This window comes from Hibiscus syriacus, unplaced genomic scaffold (genome assembly GCF_006381635.1).
Source record: "Hibiscus syriacus cultivar Baekdansim isolate YM2019G1 unplaced genomic scaffold, ASM638163v2 tig00006213_pilon, whole genome shotgun sequence".
Classification (NCBI taxonomy): Eukaryota; Viridiplantae; Streptophyta; class Magnoliopsida; order Malvales; family Malvaceae; genus Hibiscus; species Hibiscus syriacus.
In genome coordinates this window covers 66,932-90,001 of record NW_024062087.1, presented here as the reverse complement: position 1 = coordinate 90,001, position 23,070 = coordinate 66,932, and the positions used below count along the sequence as shown (strand labels likewise).

At 32.1% G+C, this 23,070-nt stretch overlaps 1 protein-coding gene across 10 annotated transcripts in view; it reads right to left on the bottom strand.

The window, feature by feature from the left end:
• The window catches only part of LOC120200583, a 67,165-nt gene extending 47,279 nt beyond the window's left edge, over positions 1 to 19,886 (bottom strand). Inside the window, exons 1-11 of one of the 10 annotated variants that reach the window (XM_039201380.1) lie at positions 19,803 to 19,886; positions 18,798 to 18,945; positions 18,626 to 18,703; positions 18,452 to 18,529; positions 18,278 to 18,355; positions 18,104 to 18,181; positions 17,930 to 18,007; positions 17,756 to 17,833; positions 17,582 to 17,659; positions 17,408 to 17,485; positions 17,140 to 17,290 (exon numbers count right to left, since the gene is read on the bottom strand). In XM_039201380.1, coding sequence (XP_039057311.1) covers positions 17,280 to 17,290; positions 17,408 to 17,485; positions 17,582 to 17,659; positions 17,756 to 17,833; positions 17,930 to 18,007; positions 18,104 to 18,181; positions 18,278 to 18,355; positions 18,452 to 18,529; positions 18,626 to 18,703; positions 18,798 to 18,945; positions 19,803 to 19,847 — 828 coding nt within the window. In that variant the 5' untranslated portion in view covers positions 19,848 to 19,886 and the 3' untranslated portion in view covers positions 17,140 to 17,279. Of the gene's footprint in view, positions 1 to 17,139; positions 17,291 to 17,407; positions 17,486 to 17,581; positions 17,660 to 17,755; positions 17,834 to 17,929; positions 18,008 to 18,103; positions 18,182 to 18,277; positions 18,356 to 18,451; positions 18,530 to 18,625; positions 18,704 to 18,797; positions 18,946 to 19,802 lie in introns of those variants that run through there. The other 9 variants (XM_039201381.1, XM_039201387.1, XM_039201383.1 and 6 more) reach the window with 9 other exon arrangements.
• Positions 19,887 to 23,070: the final 3,184 nt, after the last annotated feature.

Below are 23,070 nucleotides of genomic sequence, written 5' to 3'. Positions count from 1 at the left end.
TACTATTATTTTAATAGTATAGAGTAATTATAAAATAATATATGTTCAAGAGTTTTTTAGTTATTGATAATGCACACACTGTAAATTCAGCTACTTGAACAAAAATTCTCAAAGAAAAATAACACTCACTTCGACCGACGAACTCACTGAATGAGGTCAATTTTATATTTCTGTTGTAATATGATAATGTTGCCCAATCAAATAAAATAAAGTCATTTCAAAATTTAGATTACTTGAATAATCTTTCATTACATAAAAATAATGCACTCTAAATTAAAAAATATTAGGATTTAAAACGTTTAATTAAAATATATACATTTTATATCAAATTAATATAAATAATCTTTGGATATCGAATCCAACTTAATGCACAAGTCAAGAACCTTTTTTATAAAGTTAAAATGATAGCATCTAACACCTAATACTTAAATTATAACTAATAATTTCCCAAACAATTCTTAAACAATATATAACATATATCATAAAATTTATCAGATATAAACATTTTAATTAAAAATTAACAAAAGTCTTGACATTTTTTCCAAATAAAGAAATCAAATAATCCAATTATGAACTTGTTTGACAAGTTGATTAAATTTGGAAATTTAAATATGGACATGTTTGATTAAGGTAGGTTTTCAAGCATAGAGATGGAAATGAGTCGAAGCTTTTTTTTGGTACCGTGTCTAAGCATATTTTATTCCTATTAAATTCGATTCAAAATATATTTATACAATATCTAAATAAATTAAATAAAATATATTTTCATGCAATGTCTAAAATATTCATATACCGTTCATAAATTGTAACATATTACGTACATTCGAATCCGTGTCATCCTTTATATTACAACAACAATAATAATATTAAGCATAAAAGTAATATGATACTGTTTTAATCTAATAGAGAACAAAAATCAAAATGAAATCTTTCTTCTGTCGACACCTTTTTTCGCCCGAGCGGGGAAAAGACCGATACCGAATCGGGGGTTTTCTCTTTGAAAAGATTTTCGAAATGTGAGGAGTCGCCACAAATCATTTTAGGTGCGGTTGGGACACCATAAAACCATGTAATTTTAATAAAACATTTTTATTATTATAAAAATACAAAGTTTTAAGGTCTACGAAAATCCAGAAATCGGGTTCGGGAGTCAGTTACGCGTGGGGAAGGATTAGCACCCCACAAGCGCCCAAAAATCGGTACCTAGTTGGTTACCCTATATTTAAAAGCAAAATTTTTGGGTTCGAACGTTACTTAATTTGAAAATCATTACAGATGCAAAGTTGAAAAGTGTATTCGTTTATTAAAGTCGATAACATTCACCCCCTAGCATAAAAGTGGGAGATAAGCTATTATGCTCAATAACCGAATATTGCCACGTTTCTAGAAAATCATGATGAAATTTTGAAAAGGATATCGACTTATTTCGAGAATCACCAGTAGTCACCCCCTGAGCATAATTACGGGAGATATACTATTAATTCCCTAATAAGTGAACATTGCCTTAAGGTTAAAAATAAAATGTGATCAAACAAATTTTATTTATCATAATTAAACTAAAAGTTAATCAAGGCTTTTTCTAGCTTAAAGTGTCAAATTATGAAAGTTAAAGGACCTAAAGGCACAAACCTAGAAGTGTAGGTTCTAATATTAACCCTATTTGATTTTAAATCAATTATTGAATCGAATAACCGAGGTGGTCCCATGAGCATTTACGCGAGGGCCCACTCATATTATTCCCTAAATTAAGGGGACTATATTGACATCTAGCTAAAGGTGGATGTTCTATTTAAGCTATTTAATTATGTCAATATCAAAGTTCTATTTGAAATTCGGGGACTAAAAAGGTCAAGATCTAAAAATATCGATTCCTAAAATATTTAAAAGTTTAAGGCCTAAATTGATGATTTCTAAAAATGAGGACTAATTAAAAAAACCTAATTATTATCAAAATTATTAAACCTAAAGTATTTTTTTAGAAAGTATTATTCAATAATAAATTTTAAAAGTTGAGCAATTGATTCGAGTAATCGGGCACCTTCTGCGAAAGCTCGACTCGAATTGCTCCCTAATTAAACTAGAGTGTCGTCCTAATTTCTAAGTTCGATTCTAATGTTAATCTAATTTAAAACTAAATCTAAGAATTTAAACTATGAAATATTGAAACATTTAATAAACCTAATTAAAAAAATAAAACAATAAATAAATAGAAAAAAACATAAAATAAAAATAAAATAAACCTAAATACAAGGACATAATTGCGTGAATATTAAATTACTAAACTAAAAGGGAATAAATTAAACATATAATGGAGCTAAATTGAAACATGTTGAAATTTGAAGACTAAATCGAAATAAAATAAAAATAAATAGATTAGTGACTAAAATACAAAACACACGTAATTTACAGGGACCTAAATATAATTATTCATTTTATTTAAGCCTAAAAATAATTTGCTAAATTAAAAAGGGACAATTACAACATTAGTCCACGTGTATGTTAAAAAATTAAAAGGTCACTACACATGACCAACGTGTAAAAACACACTAAAAGTAAGGGGATTAAACAACAATTATACCAAAATTTTCAAAGCACAAAGAGAAAAGTAAAAATTATAAAAACGGCCCCTTCTAGTGACCATTTTATAAAAATATGGGAAAGTTTTGAGTACCTAAAACACGATTTCCCCTGAAATTTTTCTATAAATACAAACATTTCTTATAATTTCATTTTTTTCATTTTTAAAAAAACTTAAAGAGAGAAGGTCTCCCCTCTCTCAAGAAATTCGGTTGTTGCCGAACGCCGGGCCCTCATCGGCCGCCGCCGCCGTCGGAGGTCGTTGGTTACCAAAAATCACCATGAGGCTCATATCGGGCTCCTCATCAAGGATCTGGGTTTGGTTTCACACGAAACGGCTGAGATCGCTCAGCTTTTCAGGCTTCGGTGACTCCTCCGACGACCCAAGGTAATTCTGATCTATCCTCCGACGGCTATGTTATTCGACTGAAATAAAAAATATTCCGTTATAGAAGAATGATATTTGGTTAATGTTGTTATTGAGGTTATTTTCGAAACTAAAACGTTTTTTATTTATTATCTATACTTAGAATCGAAGCTAAAAAAGAAAAAAAAAGAACACTGCTCAAAATCGAAAAAATAGAAAAATACCTTAAATGTCTCGGTTTATTGCTTCTAGAAAATGAAAGAACAATTACAGTGTTTTTCAGGAATTTGCAAGAGAGTATTACAAATTATTTGTGTGGGTTTTATACCCATTTACAGAGAAAATGAAATCATTCCCACTTTGTTTCTTCTGTCTTTTGTTCTGTATAGTGGCGTAGAGCTGGGGCTTAGCGTCCTGGAGCTGTCTTTGGTAGGTATTGGGGCAGAGGGAGGTAGCTTCTAAGTGAGGTGGAAAAGGGCGCACGTTGATTGGGGTGAAAATGATGGCATTCAGTTGGGTAAAGTGGGTGGCTGCCCATCTAGGTTAGACCCGGGTCGGGTTTGATTTTGGGCCCCGGGTGTGGTTTAATTTAGGGTTAGGTTAATTTTATTTTGGGTCTTTTTGAGGCTTGATTGGGTTTTGGGTTTGTATTTGGGTTTGGACTTGGTCGGGTTTGGTTTTGTAAAATAATGAAAATGAAAAAATGGTGCTCACACTTGCCCCTCTTTGCTCATTGCTATGAAACGAGAATGAAACAAAGATAATAGAGCGCCATTTTTGACTCAATCTATGCTCTTCAAGTCGCGGGCTCTTCTCATCGTGATCTTTCTACTGGGAATGTTGATCCCTCAAGTGAGGGGTCTCTAATTCGAAGTGTTGTTAATTTAGCGATAGGTCGAACAAGTTCTTCTCATTATGAACTTCTTCTCCCTCTTTCGGATGAGTTCTTCTCATTATGAACTCTCTATCAGAAATATCAATCCCTCAAGCGAGGCGTTGCTGATAGGTCATTATGAACTTCTTCTCCCTCTATCGGATGAGTTCTTTTCATTATGAACTCTCCATTGGAAATGTCAATCCCTCAAGCGAGGCGTTACTGATTCGAAGTGTTTTGAATTGAGCAATAGGTCGAACAAGTTCTTTTCATTATGAACTTCTTCTCCCTCTATCGGATGAGTTATTCTCATTATGAACTCTCCATTGGAAATGTTAATCCCTCAAGCGAGGCATTGCTTATTCGAAGTTTTGTGAATCGAGCAATAGGTCGAACAAGTACTTCTCATTATGAACTTCTTCTCCCTTTGTCGGATGAGTTCTTCTCATTATGAACTCTTAATTGGAAATGTTAATCCCTCAAGCGAGGGGTTGCTGATTCGAAGTGTTTTGAATCGAGCAATAGGTCGAACAAGTTCTTCTCATTATGAACTTTCTCTCCCTCTGTCGGATGACCTCTTCTCATTATGAACTCTCCATTAGAAATGTTGATCAGTTCATCTTAAATAAATTCACAGAAGTGTAAGCATTAACTAGAGAGAAAATCTTTTTCTTGAAACAACATAATAAACTGTAAATTAAATAAGACCGAACTCGTAATTTCTAGAATCCTAAATATAGGGTAACCAACTCGTGACTCGACTCTCAAGTTGTTTTAAAAACAAAATGTCCCCAGCGGAGTCGCCAAGCTATCGACACCTTTTTCCACCCGGGTGGGGAAAGATCGATACCGACTCGGGGGTTCTCCTTTTTGAAAAGAATTTTCAAAATGTGAGGAGTCGCCACATATCATTTTAGGTGCCATTGGGACACCATAAAATCAGGTGATTTTAATAAATGACAATTGTCGTTTATGATGTCAAATAAATTCCTTTTTCTCAATTAATAAATACAAAAATACATAGTATAGAGAAATAATGGTCGATTCCTCAGGGACTTAAAAAAATCATAATTTTATGTTTGAATGGTTCTAGCCAGGCATAAATAGTAAAAATGGGGTTTTGTAGTATGTGATTTAAATAGTAAAAACAATTAAATAAATAAAGCAATTAAAGTAAAAATAAGAGAGTAAAGTTTATGAATAAATACGGTAAAAATAGCCTCAAGCTTTGATCTGACTTAATTTCCTTTAGATCATCGAATAAGATTTTCCCTCTGGGATTCACGTCGGTTACTTTGTCTACAAGGGTTATCCCTGTAACTCTATCTTGTATACCGAATACCCAAGGCAATCTTTGATTCCGGCTTCGAAAATTGATTCTATCAACATCAATTGCCATAGATCAATTACAGTTTAATTTTGTGGCGAGTGACTCGGATTTGTTGCTTCTATAACCGTCAATTCCGATCTCAAATCCCTCTTGGCGAAGCTATCTCGCCAAGTGTGTTCCCAAAAAGTCGAATGTGCTTTCTATAAGCCGAATCTTCCTCTCACACATTTAATCACAACAACCTCTTGACCAAAGTCAATCTTTGATTTTGAAAACTGTTTTTATTTTGAAAAGTAAGCGCAGAGATTGAGAGAGATATTCCGAAGATATTAAGGGTCTATTTCAATTCTCCCGTTGGAATTGAGTCATCGCTTCAGCTCTCGGGTTATGAAAAATTTAGCTACGCATGAAAAAAGCCATACTTAGCATATTAAAAACAAAACTTGAAAATAAAAGAAAAAATGAAAACTTGAAAAAGTAAAAAGAGAAAGCTTTAATAAAACTAGAGATAAAAGAAGATTGTAATTTGAGCGATGAGTTTAGGCTTACCCCAAGTGGGTATTTATAACCTCTCAAAGCCTAAGGATAAACAAAGAAAATAAATAAAATAGTCCTAAAGATAATTGTTTTTATTTAAATTCAAACTTTAAACAAGTCTCCTAATGTAACTCTGCTCGTCCATCTTCCAGAAGGCGTGCGGAGGAAGTCTTCTAGAAACAGCCACTGACTGGACCTTCTAAAAACTCCCACGTCAGACCACGTCGTGCCCAGAGTCGTGCCCATGTCTCCATCCGTGACCAAATAATAAAAAAATGTAGAATTCGCCCGTTTTATCACTAATTCTGGAAAGTAAGGACCTACACGAAAATAGCATAACACAACCAAATCAGCAGTAATAATTCAACAAAATCAAAGAAATAACGATCAAAGATTAACGATTCTGAACACTCATCAATAAAACATTTTTATTTTTATAAAAAACTAAGTTTTAAGGTCTGTGAAAATCCAAAAATCGGGTTCGGGAGTCAGTTACGCGTGGGGAAGGATTAGAACCCCTACAAGCGCCCAAAAATTGGTACCTAGTTGGTTACCCTATGTTTAAAATTAAAAATTCTGAGTTCAAACGTTACTTAATTTGAAAATCATTACAGATGCAAAGTTGAAAAGGGTATTCGTTTATTAAAGTTGATAGCATTCGCCCCTAGCATAAACTCGAGAGATCGTCTATTGTGCTCGATAACCGAATATTGCCTCATTTTTAGAAAATCATGATGCGGTTTTGAAAATGATGTTGATTTATTTTGGGAATCACCAGTAGTCACCCCTTGAGCATAATTGCGGGAGATATACTATTAATTCCCTAATAAGTGAACATTACCTTGGGGTTAAAAAAAATGCGATCAAACAAATTTTATTAAAATTAAATTAAGGCTTTTTCTAGCTTATAGTGTCAAATTATGAAAGTTAAAGGACCTAAAGGCTCATACCTAGAATTGTAAATTCTAATATTAAACCTATTTGATTTTAAACCAATTATTGAATCAAATAACCGAGGTGGTCCCTTAAGCATTTACGCGAGGGCCGACTCTGATTATTCCTTAAATTAAGGGGACTATATTGAAATCTAGCTAAAGGTGGAGGTTCTATTTAACCTATTTAATTATGTCAATATCAAAGTTCTAATTGAAATTCGGGGACTAAAAAGGTCAAGATCTAAAAATATTGATTCCTAAAAGATTTAAAAGTTTAAGGCCTAAATTGATGGTTTATAAAGTTGAGGACTAATTAAAAAACCTAATTATTATCTAAATTATTAAACCTAAAGTATTTTTTTAGAAAGTATTATTTATTATTAAATTTTAAAAGTCGAGCAATCGATTCGAGTAATTGGACATCTTATGAGAAAACTCGACTCAAATTGCTCCTTAATTAAACTAGAGTGTCGTCCAAATTTCTAAGCTCAATTCGAATGTTAACCTAATTTAAAATTAAATCTAATAATTTAAACTATTAAATATTGAAACATTTAATAAACCTAATTAAAAAAATAAAACAATAAATAAACAGAAAAAAAACATAAAAATTAAAATAAACCTAAATACAAGGACCTAATTGAATGAATATTAAATTACTAAACTAAAAGGTAATAAATTAAACATATAATGGGGCTAAATTGAAACATGTTGAAATTAGAAGACTAAATCGAAATAAAATAAAAATAAACATATTAGTGACTAAAATACAAAACATGCGTAATCTAAATGTACCTAAATATAATTATTCATTTTATTTAAGGCTAAAAATAATCTTCTAAATTAAGAAAGGAAAATTACAACATTAGTCCACGTGTATTTTTAAAAAAATTAAAAGGTCACTACACATGACCAAAGTGTAAAAACACGCTAAAAGTAAGGGGATTAAACAACAATTATACCAAAATTTTCAAAGCACTAACAGAAAAGGAAAAATTATAAAAGGTCCTTTCTAGTGACCATTTTTAAAAACATGAAAAATTTTGGAGGGACCTAAACGCGATTTCCCCTGAAATTTTTCTATAAATACAATCATTTTCTTTTCTTTTTATAATTTCATTTTTTCATTTTTTTAAAAAATTATAGAGAGAGAGTCTCCCCTCTCTTTAGAAATCCGAATGTTATCGATCATCGGGCCATCATTGGTCGTTATCTCGATCGCTGTCGACCGCCGTTGGTCGCTGTGCCGCCGCCGTTGCTGGTGGCCGTCAGCCAGCAAAAATCACCAGGGGGCTCGTCTCAGGCTCCTCGTCACAGATCTAGGCTAGGTTTCGCATGAAACGACCTCCATCACAGTAAAAACGGCCGAGGCCATTCAACTTTGCAGGCTCCGGTGACTCCTCCGACGACCCAAGGTAACTTCAATCTATCCTTTTTATTTTTTTTGTATCTTTTTACTATAAAAGAAAATGACTGGTTGCTATCTTATTCAACTGAAATAAAAAAAATATTTCTTTGTAAAAGAATGGTGTTTGGTTGATGTTGTTATTGAGGTGATTAAAACATTTTTTTATTTATTATCTCTACTTAGAATCGAAGCTAAAAAAAGAGAACACTGCTCAAAATCGAAAAAAAAGAGAGAAAAACCATGAATATCTCGGTTTATTGCTTCTGGAAAATGAAAAAACAGAGAGATTACAGTGTTTTTCAGGAATTGTTGAGAGAGTTTTATAGATTATTTGTGTGGGTTTTATACCCGTTTACAGAGAAAATGAAATCATTCCCACTTTGTTTCTTCTGTCTTCGCCAAGTTGTCGACACTGGTTTTTGCCTGGGCGGGAAAATATTGATACTGACTTGGGGGTTTTCTCTTTGAAAAGGGTTTCGAAATATGAGGAGTCGCCACAATCATTTAAGGTGCGATTAGGATACCATGAAAACCGGACGATTTTAATAAAATATTTTATTTTTATCAAAATACCAAGTTTTAGGGTATGTGAAAACCCAGAAATCAGGTTCTGGAGTCGGTTACGTGTGGGGAAGGATTAGCACCCCCACAAGCGCCCAAAAATTGGTACCTAGTTGATTAACCTATATTTAAAATTGGAAATTTTGAATTCGATCTTTGTTTAATTTGAAAATCATTACGGATGCAAAGTTGAAAGGGTATTCGTTTATTGAGACTGATAGCATTCGCTCCCAAGCGTAAATGCAGGAGGTCAGCTATAGTGCCTAATAACCGAATATTGCCTCGTTTTTAGAAAATCATGATGCGATCTTTGAAAATGATGTCGACTTATTTCGGGAATTACCAGTAGTCACCCACGGAGCATGATTGCGGGAGATATATTATTAATTCCTTAATAAGTGAACAATGTCTTAGGTTTAAAAAATAAAATGCAATCAAACAAATTTTTGTTCATCCTAATTACGCTAAGGGTAAATTAAGGCTTTTTCTAGCGTAAAGTGTCAAATTATGAAAATTAAGGAACCTAGGGGATTAAAGCTAAATGTAGGCTCTAATATTAACCCTATTTGATTTTAAACCAATTATTAAATCAAATAATCGAGATGGTCCCTCGAGCATTTAGGCGAGGACTAACTCTAATTATTCCCTAAATTACAAGACTAGTTTAAAATCTAACTAAAAGTGGAGACTCTATTTAACCTATTTAATTATGTCTAAATTAAAGTTCTAATTGAAGTTTGGGGACTAAATGTCAAGATCTATAATATCGAGTTCTAAAAGATCTAAAAATCTTAAGGAACTAAATTAATAATCGCTAAGGTTGAGGACTAATTAATAACCCAAAAAACCTAATTACCTAAATTACTAAAACTAAAATATTTCTTAGACAATATAAATTATCAATAAATTTTAAAAATCGAGCAATCGATTCGAGTACTCGGACATCTTATGTGAAAACTCGACTCGAATTACTCTCTAATTAAACTAAAGTGTCATCCTAATTTCTAGGTTTGATTTGAGCTAAAGTAACTTAAAATTAAATCTAAGAAAAAAGCTATGAAAAATCAATATGATTGATAAACATAATTAAAATACTAAAATAATAATAAAAATAAAAAAAAATAAAAAATAGCAAAAACAAAATAGAAAAAAAACAAGAACAAGGACCTAATTGCACAAATTTTAAATTACTAAACTAAAATTAAACATACAAAGGGTTTAAATTAAAATAAATTAAAACTTAAAGCTTAATTTGAAATGAAATAAAATAAACAAACTAGTGACTTAAATACAAAACACGCGTAATCTACAAGGACCTAAGAGTAATTTTTTATTTTTTAATTAAGCCTAAAAGTAACCTGTTAAATAAAAAAGGTAAAATTACATAATCAAACCTCCTATATTTAAAAAAAAGTCACTACACATGACTAAAATACAAAAACATGACAAACTTAAAGGGACCTAAATGAAATTAACCCTAAAAATAAAAAATCAGGCATAAAAATGGATAAATCAAAAAACAATCCTTAAAGGACTAAAAATGTAAAAATATGCTAAAATAAGAGGGACTAAACAGTGAATAAACCAAAAAGTTAAAAACATGCATAGGAGAAAGGTAAAATATCAATTTTGGTCCCTACAGGGACCAAAATGCAAAAACACGGCAAAGTTTTAGGGATTTAAAACACAAATAACCCATTAATTTAACCTATATATATCAAACCTATTTTAGAATCTCTCATTTCGACCAAAACCATAAAAAAGGGGAAAAAGTTTGTGTTCTCCCTTCTCCCCCAGCCGGCAATAGGTCGCTCACCCCTAGCCAGCTCCGATAGGAAAACCCAAAACGACCCCGAAATCTCACTGAATATAGATCTATCGACCCCGAACATAGCCCAAGCATAAAACTACCCAAAACAACCCCGAATCACACGAAATTCGACCGAAACCGTTCAGCTCCTATGGACTCCATATGCGCTCTGACGACCCAGGTAAGACTGAATCCCTCTACTTATTTTTTATATTATTTTCTAGTTAGTTGGGTTGATTAGGTTCGAAATAAATAACAAAAAAATATTTTGATTGTTTTTTTATTTGAATATATACGTGAATATATTAGTGTTTTTAGGGGGAAATAAAGCCATGATTTGCTTCGAAAATAAAAATCTACTGAAATTCAAACAGAAAATAAAATGCACGAAAAGAAGAAAACTAAATAAATAATAAAATAAAAAAATTGTTCGAATGTAAAAAAATAACAGAGAAAAAAACCTTCAAACTGGTTGTTTATTACATTTGAACCAAGTGTTACAATGTTTTTTGGAGGATTTTCCATCCTTTGTTATAGATTAATTCTTCGGTTAAATACCCAATTACATTTGAAAATAAATAATTCCTATTTTGTTTCTTGTTTCTTGTTTTGCAGGGGTTTGGCGTATGTGCATTGGGTAGATGGGATTAGGGCAGAATCGGGGTAGCCTTCAGTTGGGGCAGGAAGAAGTGGAAGCTGGTTGGGTGCAGTGGGCGGCTGCCAGCTAGGTTAAGGTAGACCCGGATCAGGTTGGATCCGGTTCGGGTATGGTTTTTTTGGTTTATGGTGTAAATGCGGGTTTGGGCTATTTTGTAAAAGGGGTTTTGGGTTATATTTAGTTGGGTTTGGTTTGTAAATAAAATGGTGCTCACAATAAGTTTTGGTCACTTACATTATCATTTTATTAAATTTTGGTCACTTAAATGTTGAATGTCGTTAGTATGTGATGTGGCATTTTAATAAAATGGTTTAATTTTTATTTTAACCTCCGATTTTTAGATAAAATACTAATTTGGGCCTTTGTGTGAATCTATAACAACTTAGAGACAAGTTTTTTAATTTATCTTTTTTAATATGTTTTTCTTCATCTTTGTCGAAACTCTAACCCCTTGTGTTGGCTCTCTCTTCATCTTTTTCGTCACCGATCATCTATGTTCAACTTTCAAGCATCCTTTATGAATATATAAAATAATCTAATATGATCCACCTCGAATCCGAAAGATTAAGTGTCACGTGAAACCATCAAAGTGATTAATCATTTTTAAACCATTTACTCACTATAATAGTCATAACAGTAATAATAAATAAAATCATATGTTTAATAACCACAAGCATTAAGTTTTGAAGGGGAGCTCCAAACATTACATCCCAAAATATAATAATAAATATATAAAAACAAAGTTATGACTCAAATATACATAAAATCAATGAATAATGCATGCCATATGACAATATCAAAGACATATTCTAATAGCTCAATCAAATATGAAATCACGAATCCAACGATAACCTCATCGAATGTCCACCTAAGAACATGTGGACGGAAACACATTTCAAACTTTGAACTAACGAGCTTGGTGTCTCACAAATAACTCTATTATACTAAATGCATTCATCATATTAGCATGCCAACAAGTGTAGTTGTTAACAATAAAGATGCATCACACATACAAAGCAAAACTAAGCATCATGATGTAGTCCGAGGTCGTATCAGCATCACGAGACTCACACTCCTCTAGCTTATGACAAAGTTACTCTAGATAAGATCTAGGTCACATAGCATCATCATCTAACACCTGATTAGTCTATTTCTCTAGAGTATTCTAGATAAGTTTGGGTAACCTGAACATTGGAGTAACATCCGACTAGCATTATATATACCATAATATTAATTTGGATGTATTTGAATATTTATCATACAAACAAGACGTTTTTCATGCACAAGTAACTTGGGTGTCCTTATCATTTCCCGAGTGTTAAACAAAGGCCTAAGTCTAATAGAATCTTACCTCATAGTATTATTATGTTTAATCGCATACATTTAACAATGTTTCGACTTTCAAGCTTTTAATAGTGGTCAAGACATCTCTAAACTTCTTACTCGAGTCTTTCATTGAAACAAAGTTTTCTAACTATTCCTCCATGATGGTATGGATACCTACCTTTGGGTATTGATACCAAACCTAAGGTATCCATACTTACCCTAAGTATCGATACCAAAAAACACCTTAAAGTTCAATTTAATACCCATGGTATCGATTCTTCCACACAAGTATCAATACTACCCTTCAGATGTATCAATAACAAAACAGCTCTCAACGTTTATCAAAATAAACCTAGTATCAATACCCTTATCCAGAGTATTGATACTCACCTGATGGTACCAATACCAACCCTAAGTATCAATATCAATTTAAGCCCTGAAGTTTGAAAAATAAATCATGTATTGATATCACTACCTTTGGTATCGATACTCGACGTACATTATTTATACCTCAAGAACATTGTATCGATACTATCCAACTACATCTCAAATCTTGACCCTCGTATGAACAATATCAATACTAAATCATTCAGTATCATTACTCAAGCACATAAATATCTTGTATGTTATGGGAATCTCATCCCAACTCTCCTCAATCACGTATCTAAGGCCTTATGGTGATGTTTAAATCTTATGAGAATCATATGGGGCCATAATATATCATTTTTATACATGAATAACAACAAATCCTTCTCAAACCAATCCCCAAGAAAAATGCACACATTATGCTACACACACTCATACAAGCAAACAAGCTACACATGTTGATCTACAAGTGTTATAGTTGAGTTAGAAGTGTGACACATTACTCCAAAACAGCCAGAATCCCTCTTAGCTTAACCAATCATAAACATTTCATTGTTCTTATCTTTAAAGCTTTGTCCCACTTCTCTCACTAATCAACAAGAAAGAAACGAGTTATTAACTTATCTAGGAACTTGAAAAGAAGTCAAAGAAACTTCCTAGATACTGAAATACAATCAAAATGGGTTGATTAAGTTCAAGGGTTCTAAAACCTATTATAAACCCTCACCATGGCCAAACTTATAGAAAGAGAGCTTGAATTGAAGCTTTAAGTGAGGAGATTATATTATTTATCTTTGTAAACTTGGACTAGGAATGTTGGACAAAAAAGTTCTTACCTTTAATCAAGCTACCGAGAAGAAAAGATATATTATAAAATGAAATATTTTTATTAATGTGTCACGTTATCAAACTAACGGCATTTAACGTCTAAGTGACCAAAACTTAATAAAACGATAACATTCCAAAATTATTTAGAGATAAAATGGTATTTAAAGTTATGGGTCAAATTAGTATTTTATCTCAGGTTTAAGGATTAAATTTAAAATTAACCTCAAATTAAAAATTACACCCTTTTTAAAATAATGTATCACGTCATCAACCTAACCACATTTAACGTTATATTGATCAAAATGTTATAAATCGATAACACAACTACACAAGTGGCAAAAAATTATAAATTGATAACATAAGTGACACGAATATTATTTTAGTCACTTACATTATCATTTTATTAAATTTTGGTCACTTGAACGTTGAATGTCGTTAGTATGTGATGTGACACGTTAATAAAATGGTTTAATTTTTATTTTAACCTCCATATTTTAGATAAAATACTAATTTGGACCTTTTTGTAAATCTAAAACAACTTAGAGACAAGTTTTTAATTTATCTTTTATAATATGTTTTTCTTCATCTTTGTCGAAACCCTAACCCCTTATGTTGGCTCCCTCTTCATCTTCTTCGTCACCGATAATCTATGTTCGACTTTCAAGCATCCTTTATGAATATATAAAATAATCTAATATGGTCCGCCCCGAATCTGAAAGATTAAGTGTCACGCCAAATTCTACACTACTTCTTTGGAATTGATGCTCGATTTCGCAACCAGCATCTTCGAATCCAATGCCGATTTCAAGATCGTTGCGACGGAACATCATACGAAGTTGATGACACTTTTCCAAAACTATACCGTGTTAGAAACATCGGAATAGATACTGGCTCCGGTGATGGTGTCGTGTCACACCAAACCCTACCCTTATGTCGTATTGTATTGCCATAGCCAGTTGATGGAGAACAGAGTTTTAAGGTATCATTGGGTTGTAAGAATGGTGATCGGGTGACCGCGCTTGCTGTTGTCACATGGATACTTTGCAGTGGAACCGAAACCATGTGTCGTTTCGCGTGATGGGGATCAAACCTGGGACACTTCCTGTCTGCCTTTTCTTCTCGGTGGACAACTTTGTTCTTGTTCCAGACAATTAAATTTGAAGTACTTGTGTTTATTGCGAGACATGTGTTGTCTCGAGTAATAAAAACTTTATAGAAGATAGATTAAATTATTTTTGTTTTGATGTTCCAATTATTTTTTCTTTAAAATTATATTTAATGTTATGTTTTGTTTTATTTTAGTCACCTACTATTTAGTTTGGTAGTTAAATTAACGAAAACAATGATATCTCATGGTTTAATAATAGTTTTAGTCCTCAAAATTTACACAGTGTATTAAATTAGTCATAATTTTAAATAATTCAATAGATTACTTTTGTCGTTAAAATTTTGACTTTCTGTCAAATTTTGGCCACGGTCTCGTTAAAATTTTGCTAAAACCCCTTTCGAATTGAAGTTACAATATCTTCCATGGGTAATTATAGTTGGCTTTCTGGAACAAGAACTTGGAAATTTACTGAATGCAAAGTGATGTCTTATTCGGTTACATGCATGCACCACGAGTCATGGTTTTCGTAAATCCGCCATCAAGTATTAATAAATTAAATCCTACATCAAGCATTAAAAAATTTAAAAAATATTTTAAATTAAAATATGAATCAAATTAATAGGATTTTGAAATATTGAGCTTTTATTGAATTATTTCAAATTATGATGAATTTAATAGAATATGTGAGTTTTGATGACTAATATTGTTATTATACTATGCCATAACATCATTTTCGTTATAGTCAAATTGAACATTGGGAGACAAAAATAGAAACGTAGTGTTAGAAATGGTTGTGAAAAAAAAAGTTGAGTGGCCAAAACAAAAACATGAGAATAGATGGGTGACAAATAATTAGTTTAACCTAAAAATAATTAAGTCCTCAAATTTTATAGAAAATCATTTAAATTTTATGCCATATCATCATTTACATGTTATTTGTTTTCTTCAAAGCTCTAAGAAGATTAATACCAATAATCAAAACTGAAACATGAGAATAGATGGTTTGACTGGACCGGTTCGATCTAGCTGGATCGGTTTCAGAAGCTTCCTGGAGCGGCGGACAAATCTCACGCGCACTATAGGCGCGTGACGGCTTGTACGGCGGCAACAAGGGTCGGAACGGACGGCCGAAGACTCCCGAAGCATTCTCACACCAAAGCAATCCCAAATCAATACCAATAATCAACTAAAACCAAATAAAAATGAGAAAGGGAGCGATTGGAGTTCATTACCAATGGTGACCGGAGAAAAACACGACGACAGGGACACTACCAACTGGGCCCTGACTGCGACTGAATGGGGAGCTCGATGGTGAGGGTCGTGTAATTCAACGGGGACGTAATTGACGTATTTTTAAAGAAATTGAAGGTGGTGGCTTGGTTTCCCATCGAACGCTTCAAATGTCGATTCTCAACAAATGTCAACATATCAAGGCAAGGGATAATGGGGGTTTTGATCGCACGGCACCGACGATCCCAACGACGGTGGCGGTGCACGACATTGCCGACCAAAGCTTAAACAACGATGAGAGAAGTGGTTTTGGACGAGGAGACCAATCCCTTACACGCACAGCAAGATAACTGAACCACTCCAGCCCTAACCCGATTATCACCTAGCTTTAAAGATAGCATCCCTAGATAAACTATTAGTTGTCAGCCAATCAGCCAATGATCCACAAGAACTCGACTCACCTTTAAAATCAACCAACTTAATAATGTTAATCCGATCATCCATAACCCGAAAGATCAATCCTAGAGTCTCAATAATCCGATCATTAATTACTACAAAATCACGATTTAGATCAATATCAAGTTTTCTGTTTGTATTATTTTCGTTAAAACGAATATATATTGCATTTCCGACATTCAATTGAGGCGATTCAAGATTGTTAAAAAGATAACTGAAAGACCATTCATACGTAAGACACCATCTCAACCCAAAACTATATGAATATCATCCAAAAATTCATTGTAAGTCGCTTGATATTCACTTCAAAATCCACTTTAATTTCTTTTTCAAAATTATTATTATTTATTTTAAGTTAAATCTCAAAAATAAACATGAATACGTGTGTGAAGATCAAACGTCATCCCCGATAGGTCCACAGAAATCTCTCTGACATACCCGGGTTAACTATAATCGTACCCATTCAACATGAGACGTATACCCAAGTTATACTTATACTTATGTCCATCTTGTACTCATCTCGGAGACATATTAAGTACTTAAAATGGTATCAGATTACCATACCCGTGTAACATAGTTTAATTTAATAAAAAATTAAAATTAAAAATCAAAATATTATTTAAAAAATTGAGTGCAAAAGATGAATATGTTTTTTTAATTAATGTTTTTCTTTTCTTTTCTTTTTGTCACTTTTACACAGAGCTTATGTCCAAATGAAATAATTTTTCATCAATTTGGAAATATAAATAGGAGACAATGCTTCACCCATCTTCAATTATTGATCTTTCTGGCCATATATATATATATATAAATACAACACATATATTACTTTGAATACATAAGATTCTTCTTCCTTGAAAGCCCAATATTTTATTAAACGATTACTTCTCTTTTGATGAACATAGTCTTCAAGCTGAACCTGAAAGTCAACAACAAACTTCTTTAATTCACAGTCTCTGCAAATCAACTATAGATTGATCCAATTTAAAATCCGTCTCAAAAGATTTATCTATTTCTACATGTTACATAAACTTACCAATTTTCTTCGGATGGTAGAAAAAAGGAATTGGATTTATAACATATTCTTTTCCTGCATTGTCCATTTCCTGACCATCTATTTATAAGAGATAAAATAAAAGAACTATAAACCGATCAAAATTTAAATTTGTAACAAAAGATTTATCCATTTCTACATGTTACTGAAACTTGCCAATTTTCTTCGGATGGTAGAAAAAAGGAATTGGATTTATAACATATTCTTTTTCTGCAATATCTATTTCCTGATCATCTATTTATAAGAGATAAAATAAAATAATTATAGACCGATCAAAATTTAAATTTGTAACAAAAGATTTATCCATTTCTACATGTTACTGAAACTTACCAACTTTCTTCGTATGGTAGAAAAAAGGAATTGGGTTTATAACATTTTCTTTTCCTGCATTGTCCATTTCCTGACCATCTATTTATAAGAGATAAAATAAAAGAATTATAGAGCGATCAAAATTTCAATTTGTAACAAAAGATTTAACCATTTCTACATGTTACTGAAACTTACCAACTTTCTTCGGATGGTAAAAAAAAGGAATTGGGTTTATGACATATTCTTTTCCTGCATTGTCCATTTCCTGACCATCTATTTATAAGAGATAAAATAAAAGAGTTATAGACCGATCAAAATTTAAATTTATAACAAAAGATTTATCCATTTCTACATGTTACTGAAACTTACCAACTTTCTTCGTATGGTAGAAAAAAGGAATTGGGTTTATAACATTTTCTTTTCCTGCATTGTCCATTTTCTGACCATCTATTTATAAGAGATAAAATAAAAGAATTATAGACCGATCAAAATTTCAATTTGTAACAAAAGATTTTTCCATTTCTACATGTTACTGAAACTTACCAACTTTCTTCGGATGGTAGAAAAAAGGAATTGGGTTTATGACATATTCTTTTCCTGCATTGTCCATTTTCTGACCACCTTTTTATAAGAGATAAAATAAAAGAATTATAAACCGATCAAAATTTAAATTTGTAACAAAATATTTATCCATTACTACAAGTTATTGAAACTTACCAACTTTCTTCGGATGGTAGAAAAAAGGAATTGGGTTTATAACATATTCTTTTCCTGCATTGATCATTTCCTGACCATCTATTTATAAGAGATAAAATAAAAGAATTATAGACCGATCAAAATTTAAATTTGTAGCAAAATATTTATCTATTTCTACATGTTACTGAAACTTACCAACTTTCTTCGGATGGTAGAAAAAAGGAATTGGGTTTATAACATATTCTTTTCCTGTATTATCCATTTCTTGACCATCTTTTTATAAGAGATAAAATAAAAGAATTATAGACCGATCAAAATTTAATTTCTTAACAAAAGATTTATCCATTTTTAATTGTTACTAACTTACCAACTTTATTTGGATAGTAGATAGCAGGAATTGGGTTTATAACAGACTGTTGTTTTGCTTCTTTAGTTGTTTCTGTGTGAAACTTTTCCTTCGTTTCATCATTATATCCCTCGCCTGGCCCTTTTCTTGCTGCGATTGTGTTAGTAAACTGCATAATAATTAAGCAATTGAGAGTTTTTAATCATGAGTTTTATCAATATTTGATATTGTAATTATTTTACTTTAATTTTGACTAAATTTGTATTCATTATAAAAATTAGATATTTAGATGTAACGTTGTACGTGGATAGTATAGTAATTTAAATTTAACTTTTTATTTATCAAATACTATTTTGTATTAATTTAACTATTTTATAATAAAAAGTATATATTTTATTAAATGAGTCAAAGTAAAAAAATTAAAACTCAACAAGGATCTCACTAGTAAAAGAAAAAAATTATCATTTTCAGAGGTCCTAGATTTGATAAACCTGTACATCCTATAGATGCAACTATTCGAATTCAGGATCTTTAGGGAGAATAACAATCATTTTTACTTAGTAATGGGCATGGGTCGGGTTAGGTTTCTGACCAACCCAATACGACCCAAAAAAGTATGCACTCACTACCCGAAATCTGACCCGACTTGAACTTAATGTGATTTCACCCGACCCGAAATAAATATATTTATAAAAAATATTAATTTTATTTGATATAATAGGAATCTAATTGAAAAAAAATATAGAGAGATATTATTATAATTATCCCTAAATATATAAGATATGATTACATTATTTTTAGAATCATATATTGTTCACAATAAATTTGAACTTGATCTGATCCGAACTTATTTTTTTTTAAATTTGGCCCAACAAAATCTGGTCAAGACTAAACATGTTAAATTCGAATCTCGTACCAATCCCTAGTTTTATAACTAAAACCACTACATGGATTATTAATTACTTGTTTTTCAAACATAAATGCTTAAGGAATGTAAAGAAAATAATGAGGAAAAAGAAAATGTACCAAAAGTATGCAGAGGAAAGCGAAGAATACAAGAGTAGATTTCATGATTGCAAAGAAAACCAAATAGCTTTTCAAGGATAGCTTGACTGCGATATCCGTTGTATCACGCACACATATATATAGGAAGGAAGATATCAATTAAAAATTAAAGAAATATAATAATATCTTTAAATAAGTGTCACCTAACCAATATTAAATAGCAAATTGTAGATATTATATTTTAATTGAACAAAAAGATAAGTAAGAGTCACGTTCGATTATATTATTAGGAAAAAAATTAAATAATCGAATAAATATTTCTATGATGTTTATAATTTTAATTGGTTATGATGACTCCTCTGAAAGGGCTATTGACACTGGTGGCGAATTACAGAGTTTTCAAAGAAGAAAAAGAAGAAATGATAAATTATTTTTTATGAAAAATGAGAATTTTTTTAAGAGAAAGAGATTATTTGATTTAAGTCTCTAATTAAATTAATATTTATATTCATTAATTTGTTAATTTATATTTTTAAATTTGTTAATATGAAATAATAGAGTACAATGATGATGATTCAGTGAATATATAGAGATTATGCTTTCCATATTTGATTAATTATTTTAAAATGTTGAATAAATGGTTTTAAAAGAAAAAAATTAATCCCTTTGATAAACCGTGTGACACTTAAATCAAATATGGTTTAAGGGATCAGTTAAGGTACAAAGAAGCTGGAATATAGGATGAGAGGAGAGAAAATGCGTTTGGATATGTGGATGGATAATCTCTTATTGTATAGATATGGGTCCTGACAAACGGATTTTGGGCCTAATTTTTTTTTTTACAAGACAATATGTTAATACAAGATTGATCAAGTGGAGGAGGACCGAGATCTCCATTTTGAAGTCAAAAGAGAATTACTGATAAACATTTTTGCACATAAGAAAGCCATGCATTACATTTAGATACATATCTATTGAATTCACATTTCAAGCATCAAAGCATATTTTTACAGATTTTTCAAGAAAATAAGAGAAGAAAAAGACAGAATTCAAGCCTCGAATAGAGGGATTTTTGTTCAAAGTGACTAAGCATCAAGGATTGAGGAGTCCAGTAAAGAAGAATCAATACTTCGATGTGGGGGCACATTACCCAAACGACATGATGTTTTCAAAAGAATTTTTAAAGAAACTAAGCCTTATTTTTAGGGGTTTCTTGATATTTTCAAATGATTTTTTAGAAACTAAGTCTGATTTTCAAAGGTTTCTTAATGATTATTTCCAAAGAATTTTTAAAGAAGCTAAGCCTAATTTTTAGGGGATTCTTTATGATAATTGTAAACGAAATATTTTAAGAAACTAAGCTTGATTTTCAAGGGTTTCTTAATGAGTAAGTCCTTCAGGCCATCAGTAAGTCTTTCGAGCATGATGCTTAAATCCTTCGGGTCATCTATAAGCCCTTCGGACCATCCATAAGACCTTCAGGCAGGATATTTTCAACATTTCCTTTGCTCAATTCAAAACACTTCGAATCAGCAATGCCCCACCAGAGGGGTTAACATTTCCTATTACTCGATTCATAACACTTCGAATCAGCTTAAGTCATTCGGGCCATCAGTAAGTCTTTCGAGCATGATGCTTAAATCCTTCGGGTCATCTATAAGTCTTTCGAGCAAGATGATAAGTCCTTCGGGCCATCCAAAAGGCCTTCAGGTAGGGTGTTTTCAACATTTCCTTTGCTCGATTCACAACACTTCGAATCAGTAACGCCCTACCAGAGGGGTTCACATTTCCTTTTCTCGATTCACAATACTTCGAATCAACAACGCATCTCTCAAGGGATCAACATTTCTAGTGGAAATATCATGATGAGAAGAACCTGTAGCTTGAAGAACTGAAGATGGAGACTCAACCAAGAGAACGAAGCAAGATGACATCATTTGCAGTAAGGACTGGACGTCGCAGAAAGAGAATAATTTAAATTCCCAGCGAAGAGTTCACAGCTTGACAATAAGAGACCACGTTGAAAAATGGTGCTTTGTGTCTTTGCTCTATTCCCGTTTCACAGCAATGAGAAAAAAGGGACAGTTGTAAGCACCATTTTTCTAATTCAACCAACAGACTCGGACCTCAATCCAACCCATTACAAAACCTGGCACAAACCAAAGTAAAACCTAAACCAGTGCCCAAGACCCAACCAGATCCAAACCCAACCAGAACCCAGATTTAATACATGACCTAGGGCCCAAAACTAGACCCGACCCGGGTCTACCCTAACCCTAGGGTAGCCGCCTCATTCACCAATCAGCAGTTGCCCTCCTCTTCCCTAATCCCAGTCGAGACCTCCACGCATGCCACTTTTGCCAACACTCCATCACCTGCAGAAACAAGCAAGAAAAAAACAAAGTTTTGAATCATTTCATTATGTAAAAGATAAGTATAAAGACCCATGCATGTAACTGTAAAGGAAGAGGGGTCAAGCACACTGTAATTTTCTTTTTTCAAAGCAATAAAACCACAAGCAGTCAAGGTTACTTTTTTCTGTTGTTTTAGTTCGAATCGCTTTTAGCCCTTTTATTTTTTTGTACTATTTTTGGTTCTAAATATCAGTAAAAAAGGGATAGTTTTTTGTTTTCAAAATAAAACACTACCCTTTTTTCTAGTTTTGTTTCTAATACTAACAACATTTTGAAAATGAAATAAAATAATAATAAAGTTTTTTTATCGAATAATCACCATAATAACCAGTTTCATAATAAAATAAACTAAAAATAAAAGGGGGTTAGATCGGGGCTTACCTGAGTCATCATAGGTGTCACCGGAGTCAGCAAAACCCGAAGGGTTTCGGGGGGTTTCAGGTTATTTTTAGGTGGTTTTAACCCCTAAAAAGGACCTAACATTGTAGATATACATTTATGGAGCATTTTGGGTAACTTTGGGGTTTTTGGTGGCCGGAGGTGGAGCGGTGTCCGACAGTGGGCCGGCCGAAACCAGGCGAGAGAGGAGAGAATCTCTCTCATTTTTTTCTAAAAGCACGTTGCAAAAGAAAAAAAAGCCAAAAGTTGTATTTATAAAATGTTTTAGGGGAAATTTGCTTTTAGGTGCCCCTAACAATTCGCGCGTTTTTGCATTCTTGTCACTGGAAGGGACTGATTTTGTGATTTTACCATTTCTATCAATGCTTTATAATTTTTGGAACAATTTTCTTTTAGTCCCCTACTTTTAGCGTGTTTTTACACTTTAGTCATGTGTAGTGGCCTTTTAAATTTTTTAAAATTGAGTAGACTGATTT